Genomic DNA, 22419 nt, shown 5'->3' with positions numbered 1-22419 from the left:
TTTGTTCAACTCATCAAGATCTACAATCCTTATATAGGGTATTTTTTCATTTGAAAAAGTTGTAGAAGAAAAATACTATATTTTCTTTATTTTTATAGGTTCAACAAAAATTTTCTGTCATTTTGGTCAAAAAACCGAGAAAAAATTGAAACATTGACGTTACAATAATGTGATAATAAATTTCCTACCGAATAATATTAGTTTTATTAATTTTAAGTTAAAAATATATATTTGCATTAACAAAATACTTAGTAATAGTAACATTTATATTCTATATTCATAAAAGAAATTAAAAACTTTAGGTTACAAAATTTTTCTATTTACAATAAATAATTAGTTAATCAATAGTATTTTTTAAAATAAATATTGCAAAGTATTGAAGTTGCTATAGAATTAATTAGTATTAAACAAGGAGAACAAAATCAAAATCCCAGGCCTTTCCAATTACTCCGGCGGGCTACCAAAATTTTCAGGCCTTCAGTCCCGACCCAGGCTAGGAACCGGGACTAAAGGGTGGGTGGAATTGCCCGCCCAAAAATACCTTTAGTCCCGGCTGGTAAGCCGAGCCGGGACTAAAGGGTTGGACCTTTAGTCCCGGTTCGGCTTACCAGCTGGGACTAAAGGATGTTTAGTCTTGGTTGGTGTTACCAGTCGAGACTAAAGGGTCCCGACCTATATATATCAAATGGTTCCTCTGTTCATATTCTACTTTTCGATCTACAACGTCGATCTCGTCTCTGCCGCGCCCGGCCGCGTCGAGCTCTACCACGCCGTCGTCGTACGTCGTCTACCCCCGCCCGGCCTCGTCGTCGAGCCCCGCCCGGCGGCCATCGAGCTCGTCTTCGCCGTACATCGTCCTCGTGCGGCTCAGCTCGGCCCCGTGGCTGGCCAGCACGCCCGCCATCTGCCCGCCTGCTAGCTATACACTACTACAAAAATGAGATCTAGTCCCGGTTGGGAACTAGCTCTACTCCCGGTTTCCCAACCGAGACTAGCAATCCAGGACTAAAGGTGTTGTTCTTTAGTCCCGATTTGCCACAACCGGGACTAAAGATCCTCCCAGCTTTAAAAAAAATAATGCCTCCCACCGCTGTGCCCCATGAGATTCGAACCCAAGACCTCATGCACTATCTCGCGCGTAGCTTACCACCCCACCTACACAACACATCTAACAATGGATGGGATGCTTTCCTTTTGAACTAACCCATCAGGGGACCTTTAGTCCCGGTTGATGTTACCAACCCGGACTAAAGGGTCCTTTAGTCCGGGTTGGTGTTACCAACCGGGACTAAAGGGTCTACCTTTAGCCTAGGTTGGTATTACCAACTGGGACTAAAGGTTGGAGGACTTTTAGTTCTGGTTGGTGGCTCCAACCGGGAGTAAAGGTCCACCTTTAGTCTCGGTTGGTGTCTCCAACCAGGACTAAAGGTCCCCTGCCACTGTGTCGAGCGCAGTAGCCGTTGGGCAGGGACCTTTAGTCCTAGTTGGAGACACCAACTGGGACTAAAGGCCTCTCTAGTACTAGGGGCAAAAAATGCCAAGGCCAATGCCAAATTGGGACATCGTTCTAAAGTCTGTTCTCTAGTAGTGATAGCTCGGCCATATTTTTTAGATAGTTTTTTAGATAGTTTTATTAGTTAGTTTTTAGATAGTTTTTGATATATGTTAATTAGATTTAAATGTATTAAAATTTAATTAGTACTTTATTTAGATAGTTTTTTATTATAGTTTTTGATATATTTAGTAATTATTATTCTATCTCTCTCTATATATGTGTTAGATTTAATTTTGATTTAGTAATTCTATCTATGTATATATGTTAGGTTTAATTAGATTTAGTAATTAATTCTATCTAGATATATGTGTGTTATTTTATTTAATTGGATTTAGTAATTATATTCTATCTCTCTATATATATGTTAGATTTAATTTTGTTTTAGTAATTGACACATGCATATTTTATTAGTAATTCTATCTCTATATCACATGCATATTTTATTTTAGTAATTCTATCTATATATCACTTGGATATTGTACTTATGTTATGTGCCATAGTAATTCTATCTATGTCTTGAAGATACAAATGGCTGCTCCGGATGATAACTTGAATGATGACATAATGGCGGATATTATCAATGCCGGCACCAATACGGATATAGATGACACGAGTTAGTACTTTGCTGATTATGAGGATATCCTGAATATCCCGGTGGTTGAAGATCAACAAATTGTCGCGCAAGAAAATACTAGCGAGGTATATTCGATTATCTATCATCTCTTATAGATGTATGCGTACGTATATTTGTTGTTAATCGTTGTGTTTCTACTCATGTAGCCGATCTCTGGATCTACATCAACCACCGACAAGAGTAGGAAAGTCCGAGGGCCAAAAAAGTCATTAGAGGGCCGTTTCATAATATCAGAATTTGATACCGACATCGGCAAACCATTGGGACCACATGCTCAGACATATGTCAATCAATGTGGGTTCATTGTAAGGGATAGGATCCCAGTTAGTGCTCGTGAATGGAAGCAGAAGATATCCACTCCTAATGTTAGTTTTGTATCTGATCGTGACAAGAACCTAGCTTGGAGAGATATCACTCAGCATTTCACATTACAAGCAGATGATGCTTTGAAGGAGCTAGTGAGGGATTGGACAATGAAGAAGATGACAACATTGTTCCAGAGTTGGAAGAAGACATTGTATAAAAAGTTTATCTTGAAGAATGAAATGCCGGATTTCAATGCTAAGGCGTTTGTCAAGTTGGAGTCCCATTGGGATGACTTCGTACAATACAAGACATCTCAAGAGAGTGAGGAACGTGTGATGAGGAATCAGCAGAATGCCCGATAGAAGCAATACCATCATCGCATGGGATCAGGTGGTTATAGGAGTGCTATTCCCAAGTGGCAGAACCTAGAAGCAGAGATTACTGCCAAGGGAATCATACCTGAAACAATAGAGAAGAACTGGCCTCAACGCGTGAAGAATTGGTTCTACGCTCATGGGGGAAGCCTAGACCCAGACACTGGCAAGCTAATTTTTGGCTAAAAAATTGAGAGAGCAACACAGAGACTAGCTCGTGCTAGGGAAGAAGCTGATAGTGGTGTTTTCAAGCCCAACAGAGAAAAGGATGAATTGACATATGCCCTAGAGAATCCCAAACATGGTGGTCGAACAAGAGGCTATGGGGCGGTTCTGTGGCTACAAGCATTCCCAGCAGACAAGGATACCTACAGAAGCCGCTAGAGAAAGAAGGATGAGGAGGCAGACCAAATCCGTGTATTGGAGCAATTTGTTAATAAGTCACGACAAGCATTGCTTGAATCACATGAACAAAAAAATCTCTTAAGGCAAGAATGCAGGAGGAGATCAAGAGGCAAGTGCAGCTAGCAATGAGTCAAATGCAATCGCAATCAACGTCGGGAGTCACTATTAGCCCCATTGGTCAGATGAAAAGCAGTTGTGCTTCCACAGAGCTGCCAGTTATTCAAGGTGACGCTGGGTTGTGCTTCCCTGTTGATGACATTACCGAGCCTCTAACAACATGTGAGCTGCACATTCCAGATGGTAATAATGCATCAATCAGGGTGGCTATCGGGGTTGTATCTCCAATAGACCGAACGAAGACACCAAGAATCCATGGGTCAGTTATTCAACCTGGATATGCTAGCATCTCGGTCGATAGAGTGCTCAAAGGTTACAACAATGTTCCTCTTGACATTGAAGGCGGTGATGGGGAGAAGACACTAGGAGAAGCAAAGAAGACATTTATTCAATGGCGCAAATGCTTCATCATTATTCCTAGGGCGCCACCGCTTCCCCTACCTCACCCTAGGTACGAATGAAAGTGAATGAAATATTATTTTCCATTAATTTTATATTGGCTTCAAAAATAATTGATCCACAACTTGTTTTTGTAGCAGGGTCTCTCCCCAGCCTAGCACAATCATTCATTCCCCATCTCATCATAGCGTCGCAGGGGCGAGATGACTTCATCCCCACGGCGATCTCCAACTCCTACACCGGCCCCATCGCCTCCACAACGATCTCCAACTCCTACACCGGCCCCACCGCCTCCACAACGATCTCCAACGCCTCCACGCCGAACTCCAACACCGGCCTCATCGCCTCCATGCCGGTCTCCAACACCGCCCCCACCCCCTCCATAGTGACGCACTACAAAGACGTCTAAGGTTTCGGCGGCAAAGAAGACCCCGAAAAAAAGAGTTATTTCTTAAGAAATACTTCCTGAAAAGACTGATGAGCAAATAGCAGCTGAAGAAGACAAAAAAAGTGAAAGATTTTTTATAGATATCCAAAAGCAGAGACAAGCGAAGCTTAAGGAGAAGTCGTACTTTTACATACCACGAGATCAGCTGAGGCAGAAGGTCGAAGCTCACAAGAAAAAGATGCTTGAAGTTCATAAGCCTCCGCCACTATCAGACTATGACCGCTCCCTCGTGAAGTCACATGATGCACATAAGAAAAGGAAAAGAGCATCAGGGAAGGATGTCCCATAGCCCGGACAACAGAAGCAGCCAATGCAAAATTTTGTTGTTGCTAATGAATATGGTTCCAACATAGAAGTCTATCGACCAGACAACTCTAGAGAAGTGTCGGTTCAAGACCTTAATGCTTTTTTTGAACTAACTGGTTTAACCTTGGATTAATTGACGGGCAAAGCTCCAATCCAGAACCTGGAAGTTGATACCTGGAAGACTTATAAATTTGGCAAAAGTCTGTACAACCCTGTGGCTCTAAAGGAATTGGGTATGCAAATGTACTTGCTCAACAAGTGGTACATGCAGGCGTGTGGCAGGGGTGAGCAGTGGATCTTTGTCAGATTTAGAGACCATCATTACTTCCGTGGAGATGATATCTTACATATTAGTTTCGAAGAATTGCATCAACTATTCCACTTGGACGCTCTGGATAAATCAATCATTAGCTCCTTTTGTTTGTAAGTGATTCTTACTTTTATTTAATAAACTCACTTCCATGCGTACGTGTATATAATTATCCTCACATGTAACTTATATTTATATACAGATTCCAGATGTCAGAGCTCCAAAGAATACAAGACACCAGTATTGGCTTCATTGATCCTTATATCGTATTCAAAACCGATATTATTGTCAAGGAGCACTGGGTATCTGAAGCATAGACGAATATTATGAAGTTCTTCGTGAAGCAGCACGACAAGACAACAATACTTTTCCGTACAACTTTGAGTAAGTGTTAATAATAATGTAGTCTACACATTTTTGTAATATCAATACAACTTATATGCATGTACGTGTGTGTATAAACCAATACAGGTTTTACTGGATACTCATTGTCATTGAGTTAAACTCAAGTCGGTTAGTAATCTTGGACTCATTGAGAAAAGAGCGGGCACTATACCAAGATATGATAGACATTATCCAGGGGTAATTTCGATCTCTCGCGACAACTATTATTAAATAGCCTTTTCCATAATTTATTAACGATCGTACATTATTGGTCGCACAGGGTTTGGAAAGAGTTTATTCGGCAACACCGCAAGGATCGCAAGGCACCACTTAATGTAGTTGAAATACCAGTAAGTTGTACTATATATACTTTCCCACGTGTTTAATTACTATATCATACTTCAATTTACGTGTGAGATGATGAGAATAATCTTCTTCTCGTACAGTGGTGTTTACGGCAGCAACCAGGTAATAACTTGTGTGGATACTATGTTTGTGAATTTATCACTGCACACATAAGAAGAACTTCTGAAGATGTCCTCAGAGTACGTATATATCAATTTTTATTTATTTTTAAATGAATATATATATATGTATTAATACTTTTCCTTTTATTTCAAATGCAAGACTGAATGGTTGAAACGAAGGGTCATGCAAAAATACCATCTGAAAGCAGTTCAAGAGTCAATAGCAGGATATCTTCTAGAAAAAGTGCTAAATCCCAACGACGAGTTCTACTTTGATCCTAAGGAACTAATGATGTAAATTAAATGTTTATTGATATCGTTATTTTCGAGAACAAGATTATGAAAGTGTTGTATATATACATATATATCTATAATATATATAGTTTCATACTTTATTCGAATATAATAATGCTCGAGATGAGAATTAGATGTAATTATATGCGTGCGTGTATTTATATTAGCAGCGTAGAATACGTACATAAAAACATACTATATATTAAATAAATATGTATAACTGAACTGAAAACAAATTAAACAAAAAAAAAAGGAAAAAGAAAAGGAACATTTAGTCCTAGTTGGGGTTACCAACCGGGACTAAAGGGTGCGGCCACGTTTGCTCGGCTGGAGGGCCTTTAGTCCCGGTTGGTAACACCAACCGGGACTAAAGGTCCCTCTTTAGTCTCGGCTCGATGACCCGGGACTGAAGGTTCCACCTTTAGTCCCGGGATTGTTGTCCCGACGCGATAACCGGGACTAAAGGCCGTTACCGCACAGGACAAGTCCATCCTGTAGTAGTGGTAGCTTCGTTCGCAAAGTTTAAACAATCTCTGCAAGTGGTGACTATCTAGTAATTGTACCAGTATATTACCCGTGCTAACGCATAGGTCATACTAAGGTCAAAGTTAATTCTATCAAAGTTGAAGTAGACATGCACGTGCGACACGTACCTACCTATTATTTCATATGCAACGGAAGAATATACATACCAAAATAAAGCGAAGCATCACAAACAACTTGTAGTAGGATATCAGCTAATAAAATTTCAAAAAGTTGACATGAGTTACCTTTAAAAAGGATCACAATATAATCATAATATCATGCAAAAAGAATAAATTTTCTAAAGCTTAGAATCATGACCTGAATATATACAAGTGCATCTTGAACTTTATTTCTACCTTAATGAGCTCATTTAGAAGTGTCGGAGTAGCAAGAAATCTGGAAACTTTTGACGGGAGATAGCCGTGTACTTATAGGATGCATGTACCAGATGATGATTGGACAGCCTTATTAAGTTATTATATTTGCAGTTTTCTATTGTTCTGCCTGACGGAATTATCGAGATGACATGGTGATCTCCATCCCAGCAAGCCTCATATGATCCAATTACTTGGGGTGCCCTCCATGTGTAGCTTCATTCGCATAGTTTGAACAGTCTCTGCAAGTGATGAGTTGTAATAATTGTATACAGTGCTTTCGTAAGCCTAGAGTTTACCAGCTGAGGATCTATTTGGAATAAAGGAATATAAAACAGAGAAATGGTAGAAAACACAGGAACGGAGGAAAGTGAAAAGTGGAAAACTATAGGATTGAAAACCATAGGAATGAAAAATTTGGACCGTTTGAATTGCAGGAAATAATTTTGAATCTTCACATTTTTCAATGAACAAAGTAGCCATTGGTATACACTAGTAGTCATTGCTTTCTTTCCTAGTCTGATACTACTTTTTGTGCATTGTAGCCAGTAGCCGTTGCGCTTGCCTGGTCAGAAATTGCTCATGCATTCTAGCCATTGCTGGCTTCTCGTCGCTATATAAGCATGCTGCTGCATACCTTGGAGAGTTGCACCTCCCATCCAGACTAGCAAGACAAGTAGTATACACAAGCACACGTACGTGTTCATTCTTTACACTTGCATAGCTGTACATCTCTCATCCCTTGTAGTGATAGGAGGTTCTTTTCTTTCTATGGATCCAAACTATAGCCGGCGATCACAAAACGAAGATGAATTCATTTTCCTCATCCACCCAACACTAGAAGAAGGAACCTCATCGCAATCATCCGAAAAGAAAGCAATACACGATTTTATCCGAAATGGAGCCACATTTATTCATGAAACTCTAATAGGGCAATCGAACATTGCAAGATCAATTTCAACATAGCGGAAAAACAATTAGACGCCACTTCAGATCAGTGCTCAATGCACTTACACAACTCACATGCAACTACATATGGCTACCTTCTCTGCACCCGCATCGGATCTTAAGGCAACCTAAATCTGCTCCATACTTCCAGGTAATGTATTTTGTATTAGTATATCAAGGCAAAATTAATTTTATTTGTGGTTTTAGTATCAATAAGCATACAAATACATGCAGAATTGTATTGGTGCTATTGATGGCACTCACATTCCTATGACTATTCCTCTCGGACAACAAGAGCCATATGGAAATAGAAAACAAGGTCTATCACAAAACATGATGGTCGCATGTGACTTTGATCTAAAGTTTGTGCATGTGCATGCTGGTTGGGAGGGGTCTGCTTCTGATGCAAGAGTTCTCCAAGATGCACTTAACCATGGATTTAGTGTCCCTCCTAGTAAATTCTATCTAGTAGATGCATGCTATGCTAACACACCAGAATTTCTTGCTCCATATCGTGGAACTAGATACCATCTACAAGAACAGGGAAGGGCTGGACAAAACCCACAAAATCACAAGGAATTATTCAATCTACGGCATGCTCCACTCCGAAATCATATAGAGAGAATTATTGGTATATTGAAGATGAGGTACCCCATACTGAAGGCTGCATCATTATATGATATTGACACACAAGTTGATATCTCTGTAGCTTGTTGTGTAACTAATAATTTTATACGGCTATACAATGGAGATATGTCATTGGCGCATGGTGCCACTGAAGATATCAATCTAAGTAACATGCAAGTTGTACCGGAAGGAGATGACCACTACAGTAATGATGTGTCAGCATTTAACAATTTGCGCCAAGCTGGGAATGATATGAGAGATGAAATAGCAAAGAGGATGTGGGACGATTACATTTCAAGAAGAACAAGTCAGCGATAGAGAAATTCAAATATTTAATGTAACTTAGTTTGTACTACCTTACAGAAGACATGCTAGTATCAATTCTACACTACGACTGGCCCAAAAGGCATGCTAGTATTACTAGTTCAATACACTACAGAGACATGCTAGTATCAGTCCTGCAGTATCATTAGTCTATACAAAAGACGTGCTAGTTATGGTAGCCATTTCTACTTACAAAAGAACCATGTAGCATACCTGCACGCATGTAAATTTGATTTCAGAAGCTAAATTTGTTTGCGCAACCATCCCAGCCTTGTTTCATCACGAAAAAATGAAAGAAAAGTTTCCCTGTTTGCTGGGTTTTCTTTGAATGTCTGCTTCTTTTATCATCTCTTCCATTTGTAGATCAGGCAACCCCTCAAAAGAGCTGTGACACACTTCTTGATGCTATATAGATCCTCCATTTTCTTCTCTTCTATGGTTGCAAATCGCTCAGTTTCTTCCTTTTTGAGCATTAAGTACCTCTCCTAGAAATCATTAGTCAATGCACTACGACTGGTTTTCTGTTTTTTTCCTCGCTTACCATCATCCATCTCTGGAGTTGAACTAGATGGCCGGGAAGTGTGACGTTGAGTTTCTGAAAACTGTTCTGGGGCAAGTGTCTCTAGATTTAAAGAATCTGTGGCTGGGTTTCTTCTGGGGAGGCACTAAAAGTAGAGTCATTAACTAGATTTGGGAAAGGACTAAATTCATCAGTGCCAAACCAATTAGTATCATCTCTTTGACCCTCAACATCAAAATGCAAGGTCGATGTGGTAACAGGATCGTGGAGGTGAATGTGATGCAGGAACTTCTGATTGTTTTCCCTTATTTGCATAATGATCCATTCCATGTCAACTCCTTCCTTGAGCATAACGACCTGTACAAAATATGTACAGAATATTTTTAAGTATAGGTGCAACAATGTTTAATGAAAATATAGGCAGTCAGATCCATGAACTGAAATTCACCATCATATAAAGCATACAGATCATCAAAGTATGGAAATGATTTATCTCTCCATCGACGAAGAGTGTCTTTGTTTCGACGTTCCTTCAATCCCCTCCAGGCACGTTCTGGCTGTCACCATCATTCTACTAGAATCCTAGCCAAAACCACTTTCTTCTTTCAAATCCTTTACAACTCGAAAGTCCTTCAAATCTTGCTCCTTTTGTTTTACTTGAGCCACGGTGAATGCTAAAGAAAACCTTGAATTGAACTGACCAACCATACTAGTCCATGCATCCTTGCTCCATGCATTGTTTGTCCTAAATCTTGGTAAATCGTGTTGTTTTAAAAGTCCAATAAGATAAAGGATCCTCTGATGGTTCCAGTTTGCTCTACCAACAGTTCTTGTGGTGCCTAACATAATGTCAGATACACAAATTTTCAGTTTCAAAATAATATTGGGAAAGATGAATGCTACGGACTAAAAAAATGCAAAGGAGGAAAGGCAATGTCTTGTATGATAAACAAACTTCAGGATTTTAACCATGCATTGGAATTACCAAACTAGCAGATGCCATCTTGAATTGGCGGAAAATAAAATAAATCATCAGTATTTTCAGATCTAATCTAGGACTCCACCTATGAACGAGATCCCAACTAGACTAACAAAGCACGGAAGAAATTCCAGCAAGGGGCTACTCAGTTATCAAATTGATTACCTTTTTCTTGTGAGATCTTGCCATCCCCTCTAGATTGGGGAACGCCAAGACCATGTTCTGGTGATGCAAACGGAAGGGGTCAAGTTGGTTTTTGCCGCCCAGATGCACTTTGAAGTCGCGGATTTGTCATCTGTCCAAGGTGGAGGGCGGCGAGCGCCTCCGCGTGCTCTCGTGTGGCTAGGGATTAGGCCATGGTGGGAGAAGGCAGCGGCGGGAGGGAGAAAGGTAGTGGCGGGAGAGTCGAGGAGCGAGCGAGCGCAGCGTTCCCTTGGGTTGGAGTGGATTTTCTGGTTCCTGCGTTTTGCGTGCATGCAGTTTTCTTTCCTCAGGGACGGTAGGGAGCCTTTGTTCCAAACGCATGTCTCCTTTCCTTTCCGCCGGAATAGCCTTCCTCCAAAATTCCCATGACTTTCCTTCGATCCAAACGGCCCCCTGAATTCCATGTATTCTTCCACGAGTGAGCAATGCGCTGCAGTGCTTTCCCTTTCGCCTATCTATGTATAGATTTCAAAGCAAAATGTATATGTAAAGAGCCATCAATTACCATGTTAATCTAATCGTTTTAATGGCCATCCAATGGTCTAGGCAAACCAAGACGGTCCATATAAATAAAGGCCACTGTCCCACTTGCAAATAAATGTTACTACGATACAAGAATACCATACAAATAGCTTAAAGATTTACCAAGCTATCTTAAATATTCGATCATTTACGAGATATAAGGGAAAACCTTCATATAAAAGTATAATACGGTCCACTAGCTAATGTCCCACTTGCTAATAAATGCTACAATACGTACAAGAATACCATACCAATAACTTATATTTACAGGCAATCTTAAATACTCGATCATTATTATTAAGAGATATAAAGGAGAACCTGAATGAAATCATTGAGGATGCCGATAACGCATGTGAGAACAGTAGATACATGAAGAATCATATGCTCGACAAAATATAAGTGAGTAAATAGAGGACAGCGTCGTCGGTACGCGGTTAGCCCCAAATTCGGCGGATGGCCCTGGAAAACCAAACGGAAATGCTATACGTCGACTGCATGATTTACTTGTCACCGTCAACCGAATTTTCCAGCGTTGGATCTTGACTTCGGTCCGAGAGCTGCTGCTTGATCTGCCGGATGCCTGCAGCATCACGCCGCCCCAGCCCTTCGAGCGTTGGATCTGATCGATCGTGTTTCTCATCTCTGGGTGGACTCGCAGATGCCACGGTACGTGTGCAACACGGGGTACGGCCCGCGCGCCGGCCTCCCCACTGTGACATCGTTGACGATGATGATGAAGCAACTGCAGCAACTCATGTCGACGCAGCAGCGGCAGTAGCCACAGATGTGGCAGTACCATGTCTCGGAGTACCAGCCTAAGGCCAGACGCTACGCCTTCCTCGGTGTCGGCGTCGGTGGCGACAACGTGGCACGGAACTTTGAAATTTTGTGAAAATTTTGTTTTTTTTGAAATTTGTGAAGAATTTGTGAATAATTTGACATATATTTCTCTGTGTCTGGAATCCATAGAAATAATTTGTAATTTCTTTTTAAAAAATTTGGTATATATTTGTGTTATTCCGAACTTACATCACTCGGTCTAATAAATTACACTGAATACATCATTGTAAATATAGTAATAAGATAGTGTAAATATAGTTAGAAGACAGTGTAAGTGTATGGGAAAAATTCAGTTGACACTAGGGACCAAAATAACTGAATGTCACGTAGACAGATCCAAACCAAAACATCTTGGCCCTCATTTTAACTTTGGGTTCTTATTTGCCCTTTTCATTAGGTTCGGTCAGTTAACTCCATGAACAGTATATATATAAATGACTATGTAGCACGAGGCCAGCAATTTTGGCTCGGCCCAAGCACGGCACGGCCCGAGGGTCATCGGGCTCAGGCTGGCCTGGCACGGGCCAGCATGTAACACCCTCGGTGTTACACCGTAAATTATCTACTAAAACATGTCATGAACATCATATTTATGTGTTAATGCATATGATAAAGTGTGTAGATCAATTTCTGTAACTCAAAACGATCAACAAAAACGCTAAACGAAAGTTGCTCCACGATTTGTACAGTCAACAAGTAGGGTTTAAAACTAATTTTTATTAAGCAAAAATACTATAGAACATGTATGTGATATTTAAATAAAGTTTGAAGTGCAAACTTTGTAGATATCAGTGAAATACTTGCGGTCGAAAAATGATATTACTAGCTAATATTTCCACTAGCTTAGAAATCACAAATTGAAAACAAATCCCGCACAAATTTTAAGTCTGTCAACAACTAGACGTTGCTATATTTAGCAATTTATTGTGAGAGATTGGGTTAAAGGGTGGTGTAGTGTTATAGCTCGATTTGGTAGTCTCATATGCCATCTTGAGCATGGTAAAGCTGGTTTGGCTCCTGGAGCAACCGTTTGGTCATGTTGAGCGCTTTAAAATTCGTGCGCGTCACATGTCTCGGGTTGGTTGACGCCGGGTGTGCGGTTACCGAGTGGCCTCCCCATGCCGTGCACATGGTCGAGCGTGCACACGCTGCCGCGCGCGGCCGGCCGTGGCCGTCTCTGGCCTGGCCATGGCTCGGCTGCTGCTGGCCCGCAGCGCGGAGCCGCCGCTGGTCCCACCGCGTGGAGCCACTGCTGCTGCCGCTGGCCCCGCCGCATGGAGCCGCTGCTGCTGCCGCCTGCCCCGTCCCACGCGGCGTTGCCGTCGCGTCTGCCATTGCTGCCTCGCGTCGTCGTCATGTCTGCGCCTATACGCGGTAACCACTGCACCGCGCTGCGTTGCTGGCCCATTTTGATGTCGCGCACACGTGGCCGTGCCGCTGTCGCCATGTCATTTATGACACTGCGGCCGCGCGGGCCACGTCGGTCGGGCGCGCGCATGCCTGTTTGCTAGCGTCTGCGTGTGGGTCTCCATGAACTCGCCGACCATGTCCTGTCAAGGCGAGGACGAGCCGAGCCCACCGCCGCGCCCCGTTTCTCTCTTTCTCCCCTGTTTTGCTGCCGTCGTCGTGTCGTAGTCACGATGAGTCAGAGAGTGAGCACCTCGCATCAATTCCTCATGCCCGCATCTCCACCATCACGTCCCCTCTCTAGCCACCCCCACCCCGCTTTGATTGCAGCTCAACCGAGCTCCAATTTTGGAGCTCTACCCGCCACCATGCCGTTATGAACCGTCATCGCCCACGTCATGGCCAGCCTTCACCACTTCACCCCGCGTAAATTCCTCTGCACCACTAGCTCGCCTTGGCTCCCTCTCCACCGAGCGCACGCTAGTGGGAGCGCTACCGCCTCCTCGCTGCCATTGACGTGGCCGTGTTCGCCGTGGCTTGTCGCCGTGCTCGTCGCGCGCACGTCGCCAGCCTTCCTCCGTCATCCTCTGCCCCAACCATCACCTCGGGCTGATCCATGGTAGCCTCCTGATGCTCACGCGTTAATCAATTAGGCCTATATCTTTCATAGCTCACCGGAGCAGTGGCGCCACCGTCGTGGATGGCCACGCGTTGCTGCAGCTTTCCCTAACCAGTCATGCCACCGTGCACTGCCGCTTAGCATAGCCGCTAGGGTCAGAGATGGTGATTGACCTGTTAGGTGGGCCCACGTGGGTCCAGGTGGCCGACATGAGCGCTTAGTGCCGCCACTCGCTGCGCCGCCATGCACGGAGTCGCCGAGGGTGCACGCTGGTGAATTAGGGAAAGTCCAGGGAGTTAAGTGAGAAGTTATGAGAGAGGGAGAAATAGTGTTAGTACTTAGTTGTAATTCAAGTGAAGTACGAGGACTATTTTGCAAAAATGTCAGCGCACGCGGGATTTCCCCATCACGGGCCATCTCCGCGCGGGTCGGCTGAAAGGATCAAGATGTCTAAGAGAGGGGTGAATTGGGCTAATTCTAAATTTTTGCAATAATTAAGTCCTACACATAGCCTATGTCACCCCTTGTTTCTAGAATGTGTTTCTATTGTTCTCCCGTACAAAAGTCTTGCACCCTAGATTCCAATCCTACTCTAGCATGGCAATTCTAGGAATGTAAAGACATAAAATGAATTGCTCAAATCTTTCTTCTTGGTGAAGAAGAGTCATCTTGTAGAGTGATGTGCATTTACATCTCATGTGCATTGATCTTCCCTAATATTTGAGTTGGTGTAGCGGTGGAAAGATCACCTTGATGAAGCACCATCACAATATGCCGATATTTGTCAATGGGGAGGACACTCAAGATCTTTCTTACAACATCGGAGGGTAGCATTTGTGTGAGTCCAATCCCATTGACTTTCTCTACAAGAACATTCAAGCATGAATACATCTCATTGGCACTTTCTCTAGGAAGCATCTCAAATGAATTAAGCTTTTTCATCACAAGGTGGTAGTGTTCCTCGCGCTCACTCTTGGTTCCCTCATGGAGTGCATAAATGTCCGACCATAGTGAATGGACGTCTTTGTGGTTCCACACACGGTTAAAAACATCCTTGCAAAGGCCTCTAAAAAGGGTGTTTCTAGCCTTTGCATTCCACTTCTCGTAGTTAACCTCATTGCCTTGAAGGTTGGCGGGATCCTTAGGTTTTGGGAAGCCTTGTGATGCGGCTCTAAGAACTCCAACATCTAAAGCCTCTAGGTATGCCTCCATGCAAATTTTCCAATAAGGAAATCATCTTCCTCAAAGATAGGAGGGGGTCCATCCCTGTGGGACATCTAGGCTGTTAAGCCTAATTTAGGGAGCACGAGGCCCTGATACCAATTGAAAGGATCAAGATGCCCAAGAGAGGGGGGGTGAATTAGGCTAATTCTAAATTTTTGCAATAATTAAGCCCTACACATGGCCCAGTTCACCCCTTGTGTCTAGAATGTGTTTCTATTATTCTCCCGTACAAAAGTCTTGCACCCTAGGTTCCAATCCTACTCTGGCATGGCAATTCTAGGAATGTAAAGACATAAAATGAATTGCTCAAATGTAAATGCTCAAAGTAAAGAGAGGGAAGGAACATGGTGATGTTTTCCTGAGGTATCGGAGAGTCGCCACTCCCCACTAGTCCTCGTTGGAGCACCCGCGCAAGGGTGTAGCTCTCCCTTAATCCGCGCAAGGATCAAGTGCTCTCTATGGGCTGATTCTTTGACACTCCATCACGGTGAATCACCCACAACCACTCACAACTCGACTTGGGTCATCCACAAGCTCTGTCGGATGGTCACCAAGCTCCCAATCACCACCGAGCTGTCTAGGTGATGGCGATCACCAAGAGTAACAAGCACAAACTCTCACTTGACCAAGACAAGCCTAATGACAAAGGTGGATGCACACTTGCTACTCCATATGCACTAATGAGGTCCTTAATCTTGGATTGTCAAATCTCGATCACCCCACTAGGCTCTTGCTCTCTCTTGCACTCCAATGGTGTTTTTAACTAAATAAATGGGCAAGAGACCTCCTATGGATGAGTGGAGTAAGTATTTATACCCTCTCATTCAAAACATAACGTTTGGAGGCTGAGTCAGCACTCTGCGGGGTGACTGAACGCTCCGGTCAGGGTGACCGGACGCTCCAGTCAGTTGTACCCGCCACTATATCAGAGAGAGCCATTAAGCTATGACCAGACTCTGACCAGCATCTGGTCAGCACCCACTGGACGCGTCCGGTCAAGAAAAAGCCTCTCTAGAACCTCCGGAGTCGATTGGACGTAGGCACCCTAGCGTCCGGTGCTCCTCCACTCAGCATCTGGTCAGTACTAGACAACTATAGTTGATTGACCAAACTCTGACTAGCGTCTGGTCAGAACACACCAGACGCATCTAGTCAAGAAAAAGCCTATCTAGAACCTCTCTGGAGTGGACCGGACATAGGCCCCCCAGTGTCCGGTGCTCCTCCACTCAGCGCCCGGTCAGTACCAGACAACTACAGTTGATCAAATGAACTGACTGGACTCACCCTCCAGCTTCTGGTCACAACTAGACCAGCGTCCGGTTAGACATTTAACCCTCCATTCACTTCCAACACAAAATCCTATATGAATGAAGTTGACTCCAATTGATCTTATGGCTATTCCTGAGCTACTGTTGACAAAATATCGTCGGTAGTCCTCCAAGGGGTATCCCATAAAGGTAGATTGATCGGTAGGAATGTGTGTAATCAAGAACAAGAAGGTAACAGAGACACAAGAGTTAGACAGGTTTAGGCCGTCAGCACAACATAATACCCTACTCCTATGGTCTATTGGATTATATTGGATATCGTATAATATTGCATGCATTTTGAGGGGGTCCCTGCCTGCCTTATATAGTTTGGGGGGCAGGGTTACAAGTCGGTTAGATCTAGAAGATAACCGGAAAGTAATAATAGATTATAGAAATCATGGGATCATATGTATCCTAATAGATCTCATAGTATCTTCTGGATATCTTCTTGGTGTCTTGCAGGGCACGCCGAGCAGCGCCGTGCTCCATAAGGCTTTGTCTTGTGGGCTGGGTCACCCCTGGGGTGTAGCCATGTAGTCTACCATGGGTATCCGGGGTTGTACCCCCCATAGCTAGTCCTCGAGTGCCTTGTATCCGCTGTGCAACGCCGTCTTGAGCTTGTCCGAGCAGGTGCGAACAAAGCTGAGCAGTCAGACTCATGGTTCGACCACCGTAATTAGTCACCGAGCAGTTGTGCTCTGGCTGAGCATGAACTTTCCCAAATAAGGCTTGCCAGAAGGATGTAAGGAGCTCAAGTTCAAAATCGAAAATTTTCCTGCGATAGACCAAGTGTACCCACTTAGAGTCCGACCACGAGAAAGGGAGATAATCTTTTTGGACTTCAGGAGGTGCAAAGTCTTCCAGATTATAGCAAACACACTCACCTCAAGGTGAAGTGTGCCCACTTAGTCCCTGAGCCTAACATTAGGTGACATAGCCACGTGGTGCTAGGGTCCAAAGTAGAAGAAAAGTAGAAGACCAGCGAAGCAGGCAGCCAGTCCCCAAGCGAAGCCCCAAAATGGGAAAAGCACATTCACCCCAAGGTGAAGTGAGCCCACTTAGTCCTCGAGCCTGACAGTAGGTGACGTGGTCACGTGGTGCTAGGGTCAGAAACAACAGTAAACAGAAGAAAGTCCCTAGTGTGGTAAGGAACCAAATCATAGTGATTAACGCAGTCCCCAAGCCACTAGTGGAAACCTTGGAGAAATCAAATCATGGAGAAAAAACCAGAGTAATGGCTGTACAGTAGGAGTTACTGAGCCTTAATGGATTATGGAGAAGTCAGTGAATATTCGGTGAGCAGTAACAAATTGCGGCGAAAAATGGGTGATATGGGTTGTAGTTGCACGAAAGCCCAAGTAACGACCCATCATACCACTTCAGAGAATTCAGAGAGGCACAAATCATGGAGCGGTTTCCTAAAAACCCTTGAATGCGAAAAGTTGGGGGAGTGCTTTATAACTGCGCCGTCGCACTCTGTACTCCCACCTTTGCCACTTCGTCTTCCTCGTTAGCCCTCGAGCTTCCCGATTCATATTCACACGCGCTTCCACTGCCAATCCCAAACTAGATCTTAGAGATGGCACCGAAGAGGGGAGTTGGTAACCCGAAGAAAGCGGTTGTCGGAGCCAGCCATGACAATGAGTTGGTGCCATTGCTCATGGGGAAAATGAAGATCAATGGGATGGTGGAGGCGGGCGTTCTTCCTGACCATGTCACCGATGGATGGCCACCGGCCAATGGTGAGCCCTACCTGATGCCGCATACCAATGAAGTGGTAGTATTTGAAGATTATTTCTGGCGTAGGTTAGGATTTCCTATTCATCCTTTCTTGCGGGATCTGTTGGAGTTCTAGGGAGTGAGTCTGTGCAATCTCCATCCAAACACTATCTTGCATATCCCTATTTTTATCCATTTCTGTGAGGCGTATCTCAGAATTCTTCCCCACTTCAACCTCTTCCGACACCTATTCTGGCTGAAGAAGAAAGGCAGCGACGGTTCCAGAGTGGTTGGCAGTGTGTATCTACAACTCCGTGATGGGATGGTAGGCGAGTACATCACTATACAACTAAACACCTCGCTGAAGGGGTGGAATGCTAGGTGGTTCTACATGAAGCAGAGCCATCCTACCATCCACTGTGACGTCGACCACATTCCAGAGAACCAGAAGAGTTGGTCATAGAAGCCGAGCAGTGCTGATATGGATCAGGTGAGGGAGCTCCTCAGCTTGATAAAGGGCGTAAAGATGAACGGTGCACTGGTGGCAACGAGCTTCATAGTGCGCCGTGTCTAGCCCTGCAAGGAGATGGCCCACGTCGGTTTTGACTTCAAGGGGGACATTGATGGCACTCGGGAGAGGATGGAGAGGCTGTCGAGGGAGGCTATGGTATGCCGAGCGGCCAAACTATTCGCTCCAAACACACCGTTTAGCTGCATGAACCCACCTCCTCATGTAAAAATCTCAATTGTTGCTCCTGATGCTTTTTATCCTATACTGGTGTCGAGCAGTAAACTGATTCACTTATGGAAAGATCCATTCGCAGGAATGAGCGGCATGCTTCTTGGGCATGCCTAGGAGCGATTGGCCAAAGGTAGTGGATGCCCGGCTAACCGCTCAGCTAGAGGAAGGTGCCGTTAGCACCTTGTTGGAGTTTGGAGACGTAGGTGCTGGTCAGACGGAGAGTCCCCTCCCGGTGTCAGCGAAGGTACAGGGGAAAATGGTGGTGATAGATGAGCCGGCCCATAAGAAGAGGAAGACGGCAAGTGCAGTGCCCCTCAAGCCTGGCGGCATCTCGCTTGGCGGTGGTTAGACCACTCGGACATAGAGCATGGTGATGTCCGAGTGGTCGGACGACGATGGGGCTCTAGTAGCTCCTCCTCCGAGCACTAAGGCACCACCACGCAACACACGTGTGGAGGTGCAGTTGAAAGGAGGGGAGGGAGTCCCAGAGCAATGGGCGGAGGGAGTCCCTGATCGATAGGCAGAGGAGAGGCCGATGGCGGGGGCCACGAGACCTCTAGCCCAGGGCACATAGGTTGACCCTAGAGCCATGCCTGGGTGCTTGGGGAGGCAGCATCGGTTCAGAACCATGTACCAGGATTCATTTTGCTGTCGGATCCTTATAGTTGCAGCGATTGACGAGCTAATATGATGCAGAGTGAGGCGTACGGAGGATCTGAATCCGTTTGTCTAGACTGGCGATCAGCCGAGGACTGGTCCCGGCATGAAGGCAATGCCGACAGACCCCATCCTGGAGTCCTCAGGCGCTCGGCGGCCTGCGGAGGAGTTGACCGCCACTGCTGATCGAGTTGGCGGCAGAGATTGGTTGACGATGATGGCGGCCAATGCGATGGAGACGCCAGGAGCGATGGTGGGAGCAGCCAAATCTTTGGAGGCAGGAGCTGGAGCTACCAATGTCACGCCGAAGTCTTGGGCGGGGAGGCCAGTGGTGCTAGAAGAGCAGGCGGCACTCCCTAAGGCGTCGAAGGGCGTGGTCGAACATGCTATGCGGCCACCGAGCCCCCTAGGTGGCGCCATTAGCTGCGGAGGAAGAGGATGAGGTGGAGGAGATTGAGCGTGAGGAATCATGACCTCAAGCCATCTAGATCCTCCGTAAGCGGGGGGATGAAGTGGTGGTCGTGGAAGAGGTGGACACTACCAGGGAGGTTAGGAGGCTAGAGTCCACCCTTTCCATAGCCATGAAACAGATCAAGGTTAGTATTGCATCAACAATGTCCGTCTTTGACATCGGAGATTGGAGTTCTTCATAATCTTGGTGCTTTTGTAGGGCATAGCATGAACTGCCGTACATCGGTAGTAGCTGATCAAGAGGATGGAGCCCCTTGCTGAGGTGAACGCAAAGCTGAAGGAGGTGGTGAAGCTAATGGAGAAGAACATCCAGAGGGCCCAGCGCGAGTGGGATCTTGCTGAGTCAACGCCAAGGACCTAGAGTACCAAAAGGGCATCCTATCCGAGCAGCTGGCCACTATTTTTGAGCAGCTGATGAGTCTTTTCAAGCAGCTAGAGCTCAAATCCAAGCAGCTGAGAAACATCTCCGTGCAGAGAAAAGGTATGGCGGATCGGCGAATTTGCTTTGCATTGCCGAACAGTCTTATTGTTGCTAACGACTGTTATGCTTGTAGAGCAAGACGCGGAGCTCGGTTAGTTGCATCAAGTTATCGGTCAACTCCAAGAGGAGGAGAAGAAGGTGTCTGGGTGAGCGGAGAAGCTAGCCGAGGAGCTGAAAGGTGAGTAGTTCATGGTCGGAGTTGTTGCTGATGTGACTTCTTCACTTGATGGATCTTTTTGGTGCTTGCAGAATACCGTCAGAGGACCAAGGCGCAGTTCGACATGCCGGAGCTAGAGGCCAAAACCCAGAGGGGGAACTTGTGGCCGTGGTTGCTGGGATCAAGCCTGTGCTCGACTACATCGACATGGAGGTAGCTCCTCAGCCCGACGATAGGCTACCACGTCCGAACACCATCATCGATAGATGCAAGGCAGCGTGGGAGAACTTCAAGAGTTTCAACCGAGATGCCACTGTCTCCGCTGTGTCACATGCCCTAGCGGTGGTCCGATCCCACTACCCTACCATCGATCTTCAAGCGATAGGGGCTGGATTTGCTAGAGGGATGGGTGCGATGAAGCAGCAGCGGTTGGAAGATGAGGTGGAGGACACAACGAAGAAGCTGGCCGGTGATGTCGATCTGTTCGGCGAAGTGGACGGAGAGGGCCAAACGCAATGACCTGCTTGAAGAGTAACCTATACGTAACAGCTGGAGAGGAGAGTTAAATGCGTGAGGGCGTAGACAAACATTTATGTATGTGTATAAATGTTGTAAAGTGACATGTGCATGTTTATGTAGTTTGCCAATATTTTGGTGAAAAATCATTGTAGTGTTAACCCTAACGCAATTATACATGATATAAGTAGCATTCGAGCAGTTAGTTCGTTACTGAGCTCTTGGCCTTGGCTAGCCCGTATTCCCTAATGTTGAGCGCCGAGCCTGTGCATGTGTAGGAGGAATAGACATGACCAAGGAACCACAGCCGACCACCCATAACACAGAGCACGGAGCCCGTAGCACGTGTAGGGAGAGATCAGAGACTAGGTTTTCTCCAAAGAACACAGAGCAAAACGTGTGCTGCTCGATGGTTGGTGAAATATCTTATAGATATTTTAGTATGGAGAACCGTGGTGGAGCGTTTATGGAGATCACATATTGGAGTTTGTTAAGGAGTATCTTAGAGCTAGCGACCGCAAATGGAGATTAAACCGTAGTGGAGAAATAATAGAGACAAATTATGGCGACAAAACTTTGTTCATTATGGAGTGGAGAGTACATATCTAGAGTGTTTCATAGATAGAAATGTATAAGGTGCTCGATGTGCCATGAATTGGGGATATCAATTCTGTCCAAGTCACATAGCCGGTAAGACCATGGTCGGGTAACCTCTTTGACCATATAAGGCCCTTCCCAGGGGGAGGAGAGCTTATGCATCCCTTCAGTTTTTAGTTTTCTATGGAGAACGAGGTCGCTGATAACAAATGAACGACCTTTGATGTTGCGATTGTAGTATCTTTGCAAGCCTTCTAGGTATTTGGCCATGTGGATGCAAGTGATCAGGTGTTCTTCTTTGGCCCTATCGATGTCTTTTGTCTGAATAGTTACAGCTTACTCTTCATTATAATGTTTCACCCTAGGTGCTCAGAAGGCAATGTCCGCTAGAGGTATGGCTTTTGAGTCATAGACCAAAAAGTACGAAGACACACTAGTGCTACGACTAGCTTGAGTGCATAGTCCCTAGACCATAGTTGGGAGCTCTCTGAGCCATCTGCCTAGATGCTTTTCCTCTTTCTGATATAGCCTCTTTTTGAGGGCATCAAAGATCATGTCGTTCGCCCGTTCGACCTGGCCATTGGCTCTAGGATGGTCTATTTGATGGAGATGCATCGGTCTTCGTAGAAGTCCCAAAAATGATGACTAGTGAATGTA

At 44.9% G+C, this 22419-nt stretch overlaps 1 protein-coding gene and 1 pseudogene across 1 annotated transcript; one reads left to right on the top strand and one right to left on the bottom strand.

The window, feature by feature from the left end:
* Positions 1 to 685: 685 nt before the first annotated feature.
* Positions 686 to 8791, top strand: LOC136454900 (protein ALP1-like). The gene is made up of 3 exons (XM_066455145.1): positions 686 to 847; positions 7830 to 7997; positions 8081 to 8791. The coding sequence occupies exons 1-3, from the start codon at positions 686 to 688 to the stop codon at positions 8789 to 8791; spliced, it is 1041 nt and encodes a 346-aa protein (XP_066311242.1).
* Positions 8792 to 9039: 248 nt separating this feature from the next.
* LOC136454899 (uncharacterized) lies at positions 9040 to 13219 on the bottom strand (annotated as a pseudogene).
* Between the last annotated feature and the right edge of the window lie 9200 nt (positions 13220 to 22419).

This window comes from Miscanthus floridulus, chromosome 5 (assembly GCF_019320115.1).
Source record: "Miscanthus floridulus cultivar M001 chromosome 5, ASM1932011v1, whole genome shotgun sequence".
In the NCBI taxonomy this organism is placed as follows: Eukaryota; Viridiplantae; Streptophyta; class Magnoliopsida; order Poales; family Poaceae; genus Miscanthus; species Miscanthus floridulus.
This window is presented reverse-complemented; position numbering and strand designations above follow the sequence as displayed.

Excerpts from the sequence above, each read along its gene's own strand:
- LOC136454900 (XM_066455145.1), top strand. The coding sequence starts at position 686 with ATGGTTCCTCTGTTCATATTCTACTTTTCGATCTACAACGTCGATCTC. Across the intron at positions 848-7,829 it reads CCATCGAGCTCGTCTTCGCC|GGCAATCGAACATTGCAAGA; the intron begins GTACATCGTCCT and ends AAACTCTAATAG. Across the intron at positions 7,998-8,080 it reads AATCTGCTCCATACTTCCAG|AATTGTATTGGTGCTATTGA; the intron begins GTAATGTATTTT and ends AAATACATGCAG.